At 46.9% G+C, this 15,791-nt stretch overlaps 1 protein-coding gene across 6 annotated transcripts in view; it reads right to left on the bottom strand.

The window, feature by feature from the left end:
- The window catches only part of TRAPPC9 (trafficking protein particle complex subunit 9), a 524,427-nt gene that overhangs the window by 321,450 nt on the left and 187,186 nt on the right, over window positions 1–15,791 (bottom strand). For all 6 annotated transcript variants that reach the window (XM_079901721.1, XM_079901717.1, XM_079901722.1 and 3 more), the window contains one exon: window positions 7,790–7,914. In XM_079901721.1, coding sequence (XP_079757847.1) covers window positions 7,790–7,914 — 125 coding nt within the window. The remainder of the gene's footprint in view (window positions 1–7,789; window positions 7,915–15,791) is intronic.

Below are 15,791 nucleotides of genomic sequence, written 5' to 3'. Positions count from 1 at the left end.
AAAGGTTAAAGTAAAATAAAATATTTAACAGGGCATAAGACAGCATCTGAATGTTGTTGGGCTTCTGAAGAATCTGAAAACTAGACTTTACTCTGAGTGAGAAGAAACTTACTCCACTGCCCTGCTTTGCCTCACTGATGGAGAGAACCTCTTTAGAGAAAGGAGAATTCCTATGGAAAGGGAATATCTGACCTAGCTATCTGGAATATCTGGGTCCAGAAAGATTTCCCAAAGGCCGAGCACTGTGCCAGGAGGCGCGGACCAGGCCACGGCCATGAGGAGCTCACAGCTATGGAGAACTCGGGGACATGAGCACAGGGCCACCACTGACAGCTTGGCAGACAAGGTAACATCAGGGCGTGGCCCTGGAGGAGCACCGGAGAACATGCCAGGAATCAAAGGAACTGAGAGAGAACCTCCAATCAAAGTGAACAGCCAGCGCCAATGAAGAGTACAGTGAGAGGGTACACCTGGGGAGCCAGGATGCGTGGCCCGGTGTGGCTGCCCTTAGGGAAAGCACAACCTGTTTTCCACCTTTAAGTTCAAAGGGGGCTGTAGCAGTTTTGTGGGTGCACTTCATCAGGTTGAGGAAGTTCCCTTCTATTTCTAAGTCTGCTGAGTTTTTATTAGACATAGATATTGTACTTTGTCAGATGCTTTTTCTTCATCTACTGAGATGCTTATATCATTTGTTTTTTAGTTTGTTGATATGAAGAATTACATTTGCTGGTTTTCTAATGTTAAACCAACCTTGCATTCCTCAGATAAATGCCACTCAGCCAATATTATGGTAAAAAAATTCCGTTAAAATTTTCCTATCTATGTTCAGGAGTCTTTGTTTTTGTTTTTATAATCTTTGTGCCGTTTTTTTAATAATCTTTGTGTGTTTTTATATCTTTGATATCAGGGTGATGCTGACCTCATAGAACGAATTAGCAGTATTCCTTCTTTCTCAAGTTTCCTGCAAGAAAAGCTTACATAAAATTTGTATTATTCCTCCCTTTATGTTTGGTAAGCTGCATGGGTGAGCCACCTGGGCCTGGATTTTCTCTATGGGATGGTTTTAACAAAAAATTCCGTTTCCTTAATGGATATAAGGCTATTCAGACTATCTACTTACTTCTATGAGTAAGCTTTAATACTTTGAGTCTTTCAATGAATTTGTCGCCATTAAAAAGAATGAAACAATGCCATTTGCAGCAACATGGATGGATCTAGAGATTATCATATGAAGCTCAATAAGTCAGAAAGAGAAAGACAAACACCATGATATCATTTATATGTGGAATCCAAAATATGACACAAATAAACATACCTACAAAACAAAAACAGACTCACAGATATAGAGAACAGACCTGTGGTTGCCAAGGGGATGAGGGTGGGGAGAAAGGACTGGGAGTGTGGGATTAGCAGATGCAAACCATTACATATAGGATGGATGAGCAAAGTTCTACTGTAGAGCACAGGGAATTACAGTCAATATTCTGTGATTAACCATAATTGAAAAGAATATGAAAAAATATGTATGTAAAACCGAGTCACTTTGCTGTACAGCAGAAATTAACACAACATTGTAAATCAACTATACTTCAATAAAACATTTTTTTAAAAGGAATTTGTCCATTTCACCTCAGTTTTCAAATTTATTGGCATAAAGTTGTTCATGATATATCCGTTATGCATTTAATATGTGTAGAACCTGTGGTGATGCCACCTTTTTCATTGCTAATATTTTTAATTTATGTCTTTTCTCTATGATCCATCTGACTAGAAGTTGGTAGACTTCACTGATTTTTCTCAAAGAATAAGCTTTTGGTTTGTCAATATCGGGTTTTTTTGTTTCCAGTTTCACTGATTTCTGTTCTGGTCTTTATTATTTCCTTTTCTACTCTAGGTTTAACTTCCACATTTTTTTCTACTTTCTTCAAGTTGAAGCTGAGGTTTATTGATTGAAGGCTATTCTTCTATTCTGACATAGGCATTAAGTATTATAAATTTCCCCAAACTACTGTTTTAGTGGCATCCCACAAATGATATACTGTGCTTTCATTTTCACTCATTTCAAAATTCTTTCTAATTTTTTATTTCTTCTTTGACCCATGAGTTAATTATAAGTGTCATTTTGTTTCCAAACGTCTGAGGGTTTTTCAAAGATCTTTGTTATGGGCTTCTAATTTAATTTTATTACTGTCAGAATATACTTTATAAAATGAGAATCCTTGGGGCTTCCCTGGTGGTGCAGTGGTTGAGAGTCCTCCTGCCGATGTAGGGGACGCAGGTTCGTGCCCCGGTCCGGGAAGATCCCACATGCCGCGGAGCGGCTGGGCCCGTGAGCCATGGCCGCTGAGCCTGCGCGTCCGGAGCCTGTGCTCCGCAACGGGACAGGCCGCAACAGTGAGATGCCCGCGTATCGCAAAAAAAAAAAAAAAAAAAAAAAAAAATGAGAATCCTTTTAAATTTGAGATTTGCTTTGTGGCCCTCTGTATCAGTCAGGCCTCTCCAGAGAAACAGAACCACAAACCAATAGGGCACGTGTGTTGGCAATATTTGTGTGGACACATGTACAAAGAGATCTATTTTAAGGAACTAGCCAGTATGACTGTGGTGCTGGCAAGTTTGAGATTTCTAGGGCAGGCTGATGGGCTGGAAACTCAGTCAGGACCTACGTCACAGCCTTGAGGCAGAATTCCTTCTCCATTTTTGGAGAAAGGGATTTTGGAAATTTCTCCCCCCAAAATTCTCAATTTTTGCTCAAAGGCCTTCAGCTGGTTGGATGAGGCCTACCCATATTATGAAGAACAACCTCTTTAACTTAACTGGTGGTAAATGTTAATCACATCTCCAAAATCACTTTACAGCAACATCTAAACTTGTGTTTGACCAAACAACTGGGCACCACAGCCTAGCCCCGAGGACACACAAAATCTAACCATCACAGCCCCAATATGGTCTACTTTGGTAATTGTTCTATGCGCACCTGAAAAGAACATGTACTCTGTACCTAACTGTTGTTGAGCAGAGTGCTCTATAAATGTTGATTACGTCAAATTGATTGACAGAGAAGATCTGAACAATACTATCTCTACTCATTTCTGTCTACTTTTTCCAACAATTACTGAAGGATATGGAACTCTCTCAATTTATTTATGTCTTCTTGCCATTCTACCAGTTTTTGCTTCATGTATCTTGAAGCTCTTATTAGGTACATAAATATTTATGGCTTACATTTTCTTGAGGAATTGAGCCCTTTACCATTATGAAAAGACCTTTTTATCCTTGGTAATATTCCTTGCTCTGAAGTTTACTTTTCTCTGTTCTCCATAAGGCCACTCCAGATTTTTCATTAGTGTAAGCATGGTATACCTTCCTCCATCCATTTAGTTTCAACCTATTTTTGTCTTTATATTTAAATTTCATTACTTGGAGGTAGCTAGAGTTGGGTCTTGCTTTTTTTATCCAATCTGACATTCTCTACCTGCAATTAGAGTATTTAGACTACTTACTTTCGATCTGATTACTGATATGGTTAAGTTTATCACCCATCATCTTGCTGTCTTCTATCTGTCCCATTTTCCTTTGTTTCCTTTGTCCTCCCTTTATTCCTTCTTTTGGACTAACTGAATATTATTTATGCTTCAACTTCAACCTCCTTCGCTGGCTTATTTGCTATAACTTTTTTTTTTAATGGTTGTAGGGAACTTCCTTAATAGGATAAAGGGCAGGTATAAAAACTCTACAGCTACCATCACACTTAACGATGAAAGACTGAATGGTTTATCTCTACAATCATGAACAAGGCTAGTACAATAAAGCAGGGAAAGGAATAAGTTAGCCTGCTTGGAAAGGAAGAAGTAAATCTTTCTATTCACAGACAATCTGAACATCTACTTAGAGAAGTCTTGTTGGATTTAAGATTGACTACTTAATTTTGAAGATTCCTGAGTTTTTTCATAGGTGCATGTATTAGTGAACACAGTCATCATCTATAATTTTGACACAACAGGCACGCAGGAGAGGGAAGACAACCCCGGCACGGCCACGCGACAGGACGCAGGCAGCCATGTGGCGCATCTGGGACAGGCAGGCAGGGTCCAGGCTGGGTGGGCAACACCGGCTGGACGAGACGAGGCCTGGCCTCTGCCTGCTCTGTAACCAGGGGACGCCTTCACCACACCCTGCAACTCATCCGTTCAGGCAACCCCCAGTTCTGTTCCTCCTCCCCAGCTTGTGTATTGTTTTTAATAAAACACCTGCCCAAGTATTATTTCAATAGATCTTCACTAACAACCTGTGAGAAAGGACTTTCTCCCCAACTTGCAGGTGATCAAACTGGGGCTCGGGTGTTTTAAGTGAGTGGTTGAGGCCCCTGGATGGACTGTGTAGGTGTCCGAGCAGCAGGGAGACGGCAGGACATGCAGAGGCAGGGGCACCTACAGCCTCAGCTCGAGCCCCCACCATCCGGAAAGCGGCCGACATGACACTGGTTCCCACGGGAGGTGCCCGTGGACGGAGCTGTTACCCTGATGGCCGAGGCTGTTGGGCCTGTTCCCTGATGTTTTTAAAGGCAAGGTGTTGTTGACAAGGGTGGGCACATACCAGCAAGCTCCCCAGAACCACATGTGCACAGAGCCCAGGGCAGGCCCGGCTGCCCCGCCTCCCGGTGAACTGTGGCTTTGCTGGGATTTCCAAGCGCTTCTCAGCAGGCTACCAGCGGGTGTGATGCACTTACAGAGCACTGCTGTCGATGGAGGGAAACTGGGGTGTATTTAGCAGCCGGACACGGCGGGGGCCTCGGCTGGGTTTAGCTCTGGCTAAAGCCCTCCAGCCTCTCTGAGTGCTTTACGCTCCAGGCCCGAGTAGGACAGGGCCCCATGCAGCTCCCATCTTTCTGGGTAGTCTGGCCCTGGAGGCTGTAAATTGGATGCCTCCACCAGGCAAAGCTGCAGGGAGCCTCGAGCGGGACACAGCACAGCCAACAGGCGAGAGGCCTCCCGTCCATCCATGCGTGCCCACTTCTGCAGCCCCAGCCCAGGACAGGCGGTCCCCAAGCTAAGCCCCTCCCGGGCAGGCTCTCAATGCAGCCCTGCCACGTTCCAGGCACGCGGCCACATTTCGTGCACACAGTATTAACTCAGAAGGCAGGGCTGAGCCTTGCTGTCACTGGGGAGCTGGCTCAGCAGCGCCAAGAAACTGGTCGAGAGACTCCAGATCGGCCACCCAGTGTCCATCCTAGCCGGGGCTGCTCCCCCGTAACAGCCAGCAGAGCTCATTCACCAAGTCTCATTTCTCTCCCAAAATACAGGAATCAAGTCCCAGTCCATTACCAGTTCTTGATTTGATCAGCTTTGTGTCTCCTCCCTGCCCAGCTCTTCTATTATTTAAGCCTCCCAACAACCCCATGAAGGGAGCATGATTACTCCATTTTAAGGATGGAGAAACTGAGGGTCAGAGAGGCCCTACTGCAGAGTCTAACTTACAGGAATATTATGTCTAATGTGCACTCACTTCACACAATCTGTTTTCAATCCTAGAAGATTCTTCAGGGTGTGCAGAAAAGCCGGGAATAAATGCAGACAGACATGCCGCAAACCAAACGGGGGAAGGAATCTTTCTGGGAAATCCGAAGAAACACATGTTATCTTTTCCCACTTCTTGAGGGGCTCCCCAGAAGCCACTTTCACTGAATTACTTGTTTCCATGACTACACCATTCCTCAGCGAGGTTTACAGGTTTAGCACATTCCCAATTAAAGCCGTTCCTGCTCTGGGGAGAAGGCTGATGTAATAGGCTCAGCAGTGCCAGGAGGCTCCCACATGACAGCACCAGAAGCACAGGAGCCGCTCACAGACGCCACTCCTGTGCCGAACCTCACAAGTTCAACTGAACCACGAGGACGCATCTGGACGACCAGGGAGAGGTGCGACATTTCACAGGTTTGGACTCACTGCACCCCTCACCAACAGACCTCAGACAAACTGGGTGACTCCCTCTCGGCACAAAGGCTCCCACGAGGTCAGCACATCCACCCGACAGCATTCCTGACGGCTCTAAAAGGAGACTGGTGTGTGTGGATGTGGATAAAAGAGAATCATGGGCTTCCCTGGTGGCACAGTGGTAAAGAATCCACCTGTCAATGCACGGGACACAGGTTCAAGGCCTGGTCCGGGAAGATCCCACATGCTGCGGAGCAACTAAGCCCGTGCGCCACAACTACTGAGCCTGCGCTCTAGAGCCCGTGAGCCACAACTACTGAGCCCACATGCTACAACTACTGAGCCCACGCACCTAGAGCCCGTGCTCCACAACAAGAGAAGCCACCGCAGTGAGAAGCCCGCACACCGCGACAAAGAGTAGCCCCCGCTCGCCGCCAACTAGAGAAAGCCCGTGTGCAGCAACAAAGACCCAACGCAGCCAAAAATAAATAAATTAAATACATAAATAAAAAGAAAATCGTGCCACAGCTGCACCAACAGCAGACGGAGAGGGGGAGGCCACAAGGCCAACTGCAGAGGCAAAGGTAACGATGCTGAGGGGCCTGACCCAGGAGGAGGAACACTTGAGACGGCAGGGAAGTACCATCCGGGGCCTGGAAGGAAGCCCCTTTCCCAGCTTCTCCTCCGCGGTTCCCTGCCAACAATCACCCCAACAGCATCTACGCTTGCGGAACCTCTACGCCTTTGCTCCCTCTGGTGGGACTTTTCTTCCACATCCCAGGGCCCTTGGCCAACACTACAGCCCTGACGCACAGCCACCAAGCTTCTGTATCTGAGTGACGGAGACTCCCAGCTATGCCACCTTCCTCTTTCCCACAGGGCCCTAGATGGAGAAGACTCTCCCCCGAAACCCAGCTCCTCAGCACTTCAGCCCACCGACGCGACCTCTATCAACCCAGGTTGGCGCGTCCCCTCCGCCACGGCCTCATGGCAGACGGCGTCCAGGTCCTTCCACCGTCATCTTGTTTGCGTCAAGCGCAGCCCCGATGGCTCGCAATTTGTTGTCTCACTGACTCACAGCCAGTTTGGCCAAGCTCTTCTGATGGGTCTAATCAGTCAGTGACCCTGTTAAACGCCAAGAATGTAAGCAGTGCCCCAAAAGGCTGGGCCCGAACACACGCCTATTGAAGTCATTCTTGGCGACTTTGCTGCCTGCTCCCCAGTCACAGCTGCTGGGACCTCTCGTCCCCTCGCTCTACACACGCTCCCTGGGCAGGCGCGTCCCAGCCAAGCCTTCCAGGTGCTGACAAGTCGCTGACCGCTCTGCCCCGACTGCCCTCGTGCTCTGAGGAGACAGCTCACCTCTGCTCAGGCTCCAGGCCCAAGGCACCTGTGCACCAACACTCACTCGTGACTTATATATTCATTCCAGCTGCCCTGGTGCTCAAAGACCAACAAGTGGAAGGAGTCGCCTAAGGATTAAGACAAGTCTACGGGATAAACATCTGAACTGAGAATAATGATGCGATAGATAAATTTTTAAATGAACGAGAAAAAGGCAGGCGACATTCTACTTTCATCAGTACAGTCCTAGATTCAACCCACAAATTCCCGAAACTTCAGGAAATTAAGAGTCCACCACCACACGAGGCACTCAAGCTTCAGTGTAACTGCTTCCCGAACCTCACACAGAAGGAGAAATACTGAGAAACCAGCTTTCCACAAACACAGATCTGTTATCAAATACACGCTTCCTTTCCTTTCTGAAGAATACTCAGAACTTTGCCTCCGAAAGGCTCGGCAGAAACCCAGAGTGCCAAGCCCCTTGGCGGGCTGCCCCGTGGGGGCCGACTCACCTTCACGTGACCCAGGTCCCCAGGCCGGCTGCCCTCAGCTGGGTTCACGGGCTTGCTCTCCACCCGGGGCCTCACGACCTGGCGGAAGGGGCTGCACAGCGGAAAGCCACTCACACTGATGCTGTCTGAAAGATGAGAATAAAATTGTAAGTGAGAAGTTAACCGGATTTTTTTTTTTAATGTAGGAGATTTTATTCAAAAATTGCTAATATCTGGAGTAATGCTCCCGTGTGTGCTCACTACTCTGCCTCGTGTTAACTACAACCGCCTGGTGAACCTCCCGGGAACGTAGAGTCACACCTACCACAGGTCAAAGTCGAGGACGTACCACTTCTGAAAAACGCCAGGTGCCTACCATCTGTCAGGAGGCACAGCCGCAGCACCACATCACCTGCACCCGCCCCCAGCTTCCTGTGCTCAGACAGCGCCAAGCCGCCTTTACCTTCCAGCCCTTGTACCAGCTGCTCCCTCAGCCTCCGTTCACGCGGTGGTTTCACCGTGCCACTTGAACTTAGTCTAAAAGCCCATTCGTCTTCCAATTTCAGGAGGCCACTACTGTGTCCAGGACCGTATGTAAACCTCTGTAGAGCACTCCCTGCCACCTGTTCTTTTTCTTACCTGGTGATCTCACCTGTCAGTCTAATCCAGGGCTCCTCCTAAGTCCTTTATCTCACATCCCACATCCAATCCAAAAGGAGCTCTTGTTAGCTCTCAGAGTATTTCCAGAAATGGCTTTCAAGGCCACCAGCCTGGTCTGGTCGCCATCAGCCCCTCCAGGACTAAGAACAAGGCCTCCTGGCTGCCCCCACACACACATGCCGCTCTGGCTCGTTTCCCTCCACAGAAATGTAAATCAGGTCACGCCCCTCCCAGGATGCCTCCTGTTACTCAAGGGCCCTTTGCACAGCACAACGGCTGCATGAGGTTGAAGAAAAATGCATTTTCAGACTGTAAAAACTGCTGACAACCGTGTAAGTAAGCATCTTCTGCACCCCAAAAGAAACTGACTCAATTATCAACTAGAACCACTTCTAAATTAGACGGAGGTGCCCACCAATTATGAAGAAACATTTGTTAGGAACATCGCCATGAAAAGTTAATTTTATTTATTTGTTTATTTATTTTTGGCTGTGTTGGGTCTTCGTTGCTGCGCGCGGGCTTTCTCTAGTTGCCTCGAGCGGGGGCTACTCTTCATTGCGGTGCGCGGGCTTCTCATTGCGGTGGCTTCTCTTGTTGTGGAGCATGGGCTCTAGGCGTGCGGGCTTCAGTAGTTGTGGCACACGGGCTCTAGAGCGCAGGCTCAGTAGCTGTGGCGCACGGGCTTAGCTGTTCCGCGGCATGTGGGATCTTCCCGGACCCGGGCTCGAACCCGTATCTCCTGCATTGGCAGGCGGATTCTTATCTACTGCACCACCAGGGAAGTCCCAAAAGCTAATTTTTAAATGACTTGCATTAAGCAGAGAAAATGCAAACCCAAAATACAATTCCAGATGGTGGCTAGAGGACAGTTTATGCATCCCTCAGAATCCCAACAGAAAGTCAACCGAGCAGCAGACAGCCACACCAAAACTCAGTTACAAGTAATGCAGGCGCCCACGCATCATCGAACAGGCAAGCAGGGGAGTACAAACCCCCAACAGCCCCACGAGCGAATGCACTTCAGGAGCTCCTACTTCTGACAACAGCAGGTAGACAATTCAGACCAACCCAGCCGCTGAGAACAACTCGAGAACGCAGACAACGCACCGGAGGGCTAACAAGGCAGGAGGAACTCCAGGACCACGATCCGGCAGAAGAAGGAGATGCAGGGACACAGGCCTGCCATTCAACTTCCCCAGAGGTGCCTGCAGCTTCCTGAAGAACTGACCAAGAGGCTGAGAATCTGAGCAGAGCCTTTCACACTCAGGTGGGAAAGCAGTGACATTCTGTGTCCCCTAAAAAGAGTGGATGGTAAGCCCTAGAGGCTTTGGGTGGGACCCGAAAGGACGACACACTAAGTGAAGGATAGACTGGAAATAAAGCGGCCGCCCAGGGACCGGCGCCCAACTGTGAATCAGGTGAGTACCTGCAACCGGATTGAGGCAATTCTCCTGCCTAAACACATTCCCTGTCGCCCCTACTCTGTCCTGTGTCTTCTCACCGTTGTGCACCTCTGACAACCACCTCTGTGGATCCTAATATCCCCAATTCTTCACCATGCAGCCACCCTTCCTCCGAGTCCGGGCACCTCGTCTACACTGAGACCCGCGATCACTACAGCTGGCCCCGTATCCAGGAAGACAGGCTGCGAGGCAGGGCCGTGGTGGGGACTCAGACGGGTCAGGGAATATTAAGTGTTTGTCACAAGACCTGGTACCTGGCAAACATTCGGCAAAAACAGCTATTGTTATTATAGCAACCTATATGCACGTCCCAGATTCCTTCCATGACTATCAACTCATTGAGGGCAGAATTCTTATCAATGTCACCCTCATACACCCCCCACAGTAGCTGGCACAGGCTCTAGCAAATCATAAACCCACAGTAAACGTTAAGTAAATGAATAAATCACAGGGTCAGATTTGGTAGTTTACACGCCACAGTCAACGAAAATTCCATCACCCCAAAGTCACGTTCAATAATCAACTCAATTCACTCACGGTTAACTGAACTTTCATCATGTGTCTCTGTGCAAAGACCCATTTGCAAAAGTCGTCCAAAGCTGTGAGATTTGAATGGGTTTTTCTCTCCCTTTTCTCATTCTCCCAGCATCATGGGCATAATCTGTAAAACCTCTCCACTACACCACAGTACCTGCTGTGAGGGAACTAGTATTATGAACACAGACATTTGCAAAACACAAACTCCACACTCTTCAGCTAGAAACTAGGTCACGTGGAGCCTGCAAGTGAGCCCCAGGGTCACCCCTGCTGAGTTAAGGCAGGTGCCCAACGGATTTTAAGCGCCACCTCTCGTTCCCCCGCGTACTTCACTCTTCCCTAGAGAAAGTTTCCATCATTAGCATATTATGCAAATGCTGCTAGCTCCCAAAGGCCTGAGGTCCTTTTGTGCCTTGGAAATACTGATCCTGTTTTACACTTGTAACAGTGCTCAAGGCCTCCTTTCTGCAGGGGTCCAGAGGCTCCGGGCTGTAGTGGGAAATGTCCTGAGCAGCGGCTTGGTCTGTCCTCCTTCCTTGCGGAACAGCTCCTGCCCCACCCCAGGTTGTTCTGGCGGGATCAGGGGTGGCTCTAATCCAGCCGTGGTGAGAGATGGAAATGTCCCATCAACGGTGGTTGATCCACAGGACGAACAGGAGACCCCAGAAGGGTCTCGCTGAGTCTTTCTGAGATTTGATCTGTGAAGGGTGGAGCAGGCGGGGTGGATCTTCCTTTGAATCATATGTTCTCAAGATAGAGGTTTGGGTCTTCCTGCAGCCAGCCTCCCACCACACTGCAAGAGTGAGTGAGTCACACAACCCTGTGAGCTCAGTTTTCTTGACTCTAAAATGGGGACCAGCTCAAGGGAATCAGTGAAAAGTACAAATCTGCAGTGTCTTGGAACTGGAGGGACCTAGGATTGTGGGCACTTACCAAAAAAGGCTAAAAACTACATCTGAAATTTGCCTCCTTTTCTGACATCGACTTCAAAGCCTCAAAGAAACCTCAGAAACCTGTAATCTTCAAGCTCAGGGAAAAAATATATATTAAAACAGCTACTCTCCGGCTTCTTTATAGATTAAAGAATTCTGCCCCCTAATCCAATTGAGAATGGAAAAGACAAGCTATGTATAAATTATAAATGGGGACAGAAGATCAGCAGCTCTGTCCCCATGGGAGACAGAGGGGTGGGAGGGAGAAGCCAGCCTTGGGAAGGCCGGAAGCTGCATAAGGACAGGGCTGGAGAGGAGGAGGCCGCCGCACAGGGCGGCGAGAGGCTGGACGGAGCCAGTGGAGCAAGCAGGGAAGAGGCCGCTCCCAGCTGGGCGGATGGAGGGCAGCAAATTCTGTTCAACCATTTCGGCCAATTTTCCTGCCAACACAGGCTACCACAAATAGAACAGAGAACAGATTGGGATGACAAGCAATAGGAAGACAAGACCAAAAAAGTTACAAACAGACGAAGGCAGCCTCGTAGGAAGACCGCAGAGTTGAGTGGATTTAGGAGGACAGAGGGTATTTAAGAATGGGACGAGCCTGGTAGATCATCATGAATCAAAGGGAGCTTTTAGAGAGAATTTCACAGTTGCTGTTTACAGTGCTCAATTTTTCTATTAAGAGCATCTCTGTGGGCAATTCAGAAATACAATTTTATATGCTAAAATAGGACGTGTCTCTCGAAGTCAGCTTCATCACAGCCACAGTGACAACTGGTAGAAATGACAGCTGAAAGTGGGATGTGTGTGGTGGGAAGAAAAAGCACAGTCGCAATAAAAATACTGCAACTAAGAAGGGCTGGAGGCTGCGTGTTCACTGCGGGCTCAGCACAGCACTGGGCGCTTAGGACACGTCATGTAGCTGCTCGTCACGCCCTGCCAGGCGGGCACGATTTTATCCGTTCTATAGATGAGGAAGCCGAGGTCCCGAGAAGGTAAGTAACCTGGTAGTTCATCAGAGGCACAGCCAGAACTAGAAGTCAGTACTGTCGGATTTGTGATGACCCAGCAAAGCTGGCACAAACAACATGCTTCAGCCCTGACGTGAGCTCATGAAACCTCCCCACCCAGGCTGCTCTGCAGTGCACCATCCCACGAAGCCCACCACGAGGCCCCTCACAATGGTTTAGCCTCTGTCTCCGGTGAGGGGGCCGCTCCAGAAATGTGTCCATTTTTGTGCACTTTCAAAAGAGACACAAATGCTGAAGGCTGAATACACACTTTTCTCACTGGTGACAGGTATATGAAATAAACCAAACTGGAATAAAATGCATTTACAAAGGCCAAAGGAGACAACCATCTCCCAGTGGGAGTCGGTCAGGGTATGGTGCTCCAGGTAGAATATATTTTGAAGATGTTTTTTCAATTATTCATAAAGTCCCTGGGTGCCAAAGAGCCCATCTGGTTATCATAACATATCCTCAAGAAAACCAAAGAAGTAGAAGCATTTGGCTCAGAAATTAGACAATACTCATCCTCAATTTCCATAGAGAAAGTGGTGTGTTTATTCATTCAGAAACTTTGGGATATGCTTAGGAAGAAAAAATAATTCATGTAGAAACAGTGGCCTTCATATACCATTCAAATGGAAACAGTCCTCCCTCCATCCCCCTGGCCTTCCCTCCTGCTAAAGTAGGGGGAAGCAGCACCCCTCCTGCGGGGCCCAATCGGTGCCTCACTGCTCTCGCCCCACGAACGGCCTCCCGGGATGTCTGCAGCCTCTCCCTCCTCCGCGCATTCTCATTCCAGGCACCCTCACCCAGTACCAGGGCTTCTCACTTTAACATCGTTACAGAGACACAATTAGCATATCATAACCTGCAGATGTTTAAACTGTACAACTGGAGGAGTTCTGACATTCCTAAAACAAGCAACACAATTGAGACGGTGAACACATCCACCTACTGCCAGGTTCCCCGTGCACCCTCGCACATCCTCACCGCCACCCTCCTGGCCAGATACCCACTGCTGGCACCAGACATGAGGGTGCGTTTTCCAGAAGTTAACACATTATACATATTGTACATTAATCTACGCTCCTCTGTCAGGCTTCTTTCACTCAGCATCCTTATCTCGGAATCATCCTGAGTTACTGTGCATATCAACAGTTCAGTCCTTTCTATCACTCAATAGTATTCCAGTGAGTGGATATAACACAATTTGCTTTTCCACTCACCTACTGATGAACACGTAGGTTGTTTCTGGTTATTACAAAAATAAAGCTGCTCTGAACATCTGTGTACAAGTCCTTGTATGGACATATGCTGTCAGTTCTCCTGGTTCAATATCCAGGAATAAGTTGGCTGGGTCATATGCTAAGTGTATATTTGATTTTCCAAGAAAGTTATTAATGAGTTGTTAATATGCTTGCAAACAATAAAAAGGAATTCAAAGGAATAAATAAGGAAGATGAGCCTATGAAAAACTGAGCAGGCACTTTAAGAACAAATATCACCTCTTTGGGGGTTTTCTGGTTGTTTTTTGTTTTGTTTGGCAGCATCACATGGCTTGGGGGATCTTAGTTCCCCGACCAGGGACTGAACCTGGGCCACGGCAGTGAAAGAGCTGAGTGCTAACCACTGGACCGCCAGGGATAATTTAAACACTCCTTAAAGAGCCAAACAGAAAATTAGGCAAAAAGAAAAAGTTAGTGAATTGGAAAAAAGAGGAGTGGAAATCATCTCGAATGTGGCACATGGAGAAAGATGAGGAATGTGAAAGAACATTAGAGGCCATGGAAGAGTGAGCGGCTACGCAGGTGAACAGGAGTTAGGGAAGCAGGTGAGAGTAAACTGGGGAAAGCTGGTATCTGAAGAGAGACAGACTGAACATTTTTCATAATGGAAAAATGTGAATCCGCAAATTCAAAAAGCGCAAAAAAGCTCAACGGGACCAATAAAAGGAAACGCAAACCTAGAAATGACACAGTAAACCTGCAGAATACCGAAAAATAAGAAAAAGTTATTTTTGAAAACATACAGGGGATTGACATATATACACTAATATGTATAAAATAGATAACTAATAAGAACCTGCTGTATAAAAAAATAAATAAAATTCAAAAATTCTAAAAAAAAAACCATACAGGGACATGTCCACACAAAAACGTGTACACAGATTCTCATAACAGCATTAATCATAGCAGCCAGAATGGAAACAATTCAAAGATCCGTCAACTGATGAACCGATAAACAAAAACCGTCTGTCCATACAATAGACTATTACTCATCCTCAAAAAGGAATGAGGGGCTGACACAGGTTGCAACACCAATGACCCCTGAAACATCATGCTAAGCGGAAGAAGCCCGACACAGAAGGCCACAGATTGTATGATCCCATTTATTTGAAATGTCCAGAATAGGTAAATCCACAGAGACAGAAAGCAGATTTCTAGTGACCAGGGGAGGGGAGGATGGTGAATGGCTCCTAATGGGTTTGGGGTTTCTTTTTGGGATGATAAAGATGTTTTGATTTTGGTTGATTGCACAACTCTGAATATACTAAAAGTTACTAAATTGTACACTTTAAATGGGTGAATTTATGGTATGTGAATTGTATCAATTTTTTTAAATTAAAGGATATAAACACTTGGGGGGGGGAGAAAAATGGAGATTGTATCCAAAGGAACAATAATTACACCAAGAGCTAACTTCAACAGCAATGGAAGCCATTAGACAGTATGAATTCATCTTCAAAGTATTTAAGAAAATTTAACTGCTAATCTAGAAATATGTACACAGCAGAACTTCCTATTCTTAGAAATAACTGGTGACATAAAGACATTTCAGAACAAAAGCTGAGCAAACTTACCACCAACACATCCTCACTAAAGGAACTCAACAAGAAAAGGAACCCTCATACACTGTTGGTGGGAGTGTAAATTGGTGCAATCACTATGGAAAACAGTACAAGGTTCCTAAAAATATAGCTACCATATGATCCAGCAATTCCACTCTCCTGGGTATATATCCAGAAGACACGAAAAGACTAATTCAAAAAGATACATGCACCCCGATGTTCTTAAGCAGCGCTACTCACAACAGCCAAGACATGGAAGCAACCCAAGTGCCCATCAACAGACAAATGGATAAAGAAGATGTGGTGCATACACACAATGGAATATTACTCAGTCATGAAGAAGAATGAAATTCTGCCATGAAGCCTATACTATGAACGAGGCAGCATCACACAGACAAAGTGTTGTGAAGCTGCAGCCCTAAAATCTGAGAGTAGGATCTCCTTCTGGTGTCCCAGGTGAGAGAAGAAACAAAGGTCTAGTTCCACAACGCTGTGCGCACAAGGCACACTTTCCCACAGTAACGTCCAGCTGTCACCTCCAAGGCTAAGTGTGAAATCCATACTTTTTCA

Source organism: Stenella coeruleoalba (assembly GCF_951394435.1).
Source record: "Stenella coeruleoalba genome assembly, chromosome: 17".
NCBI lineage: Eukaryota > Metazoa > Chordata > Mammalia > Artiodactyla > Delphinidae > Stenella > Stenella coeruleoalba.
This window is presented reverse-complemented; position numbering and strand designations above follow the sequence as displayed.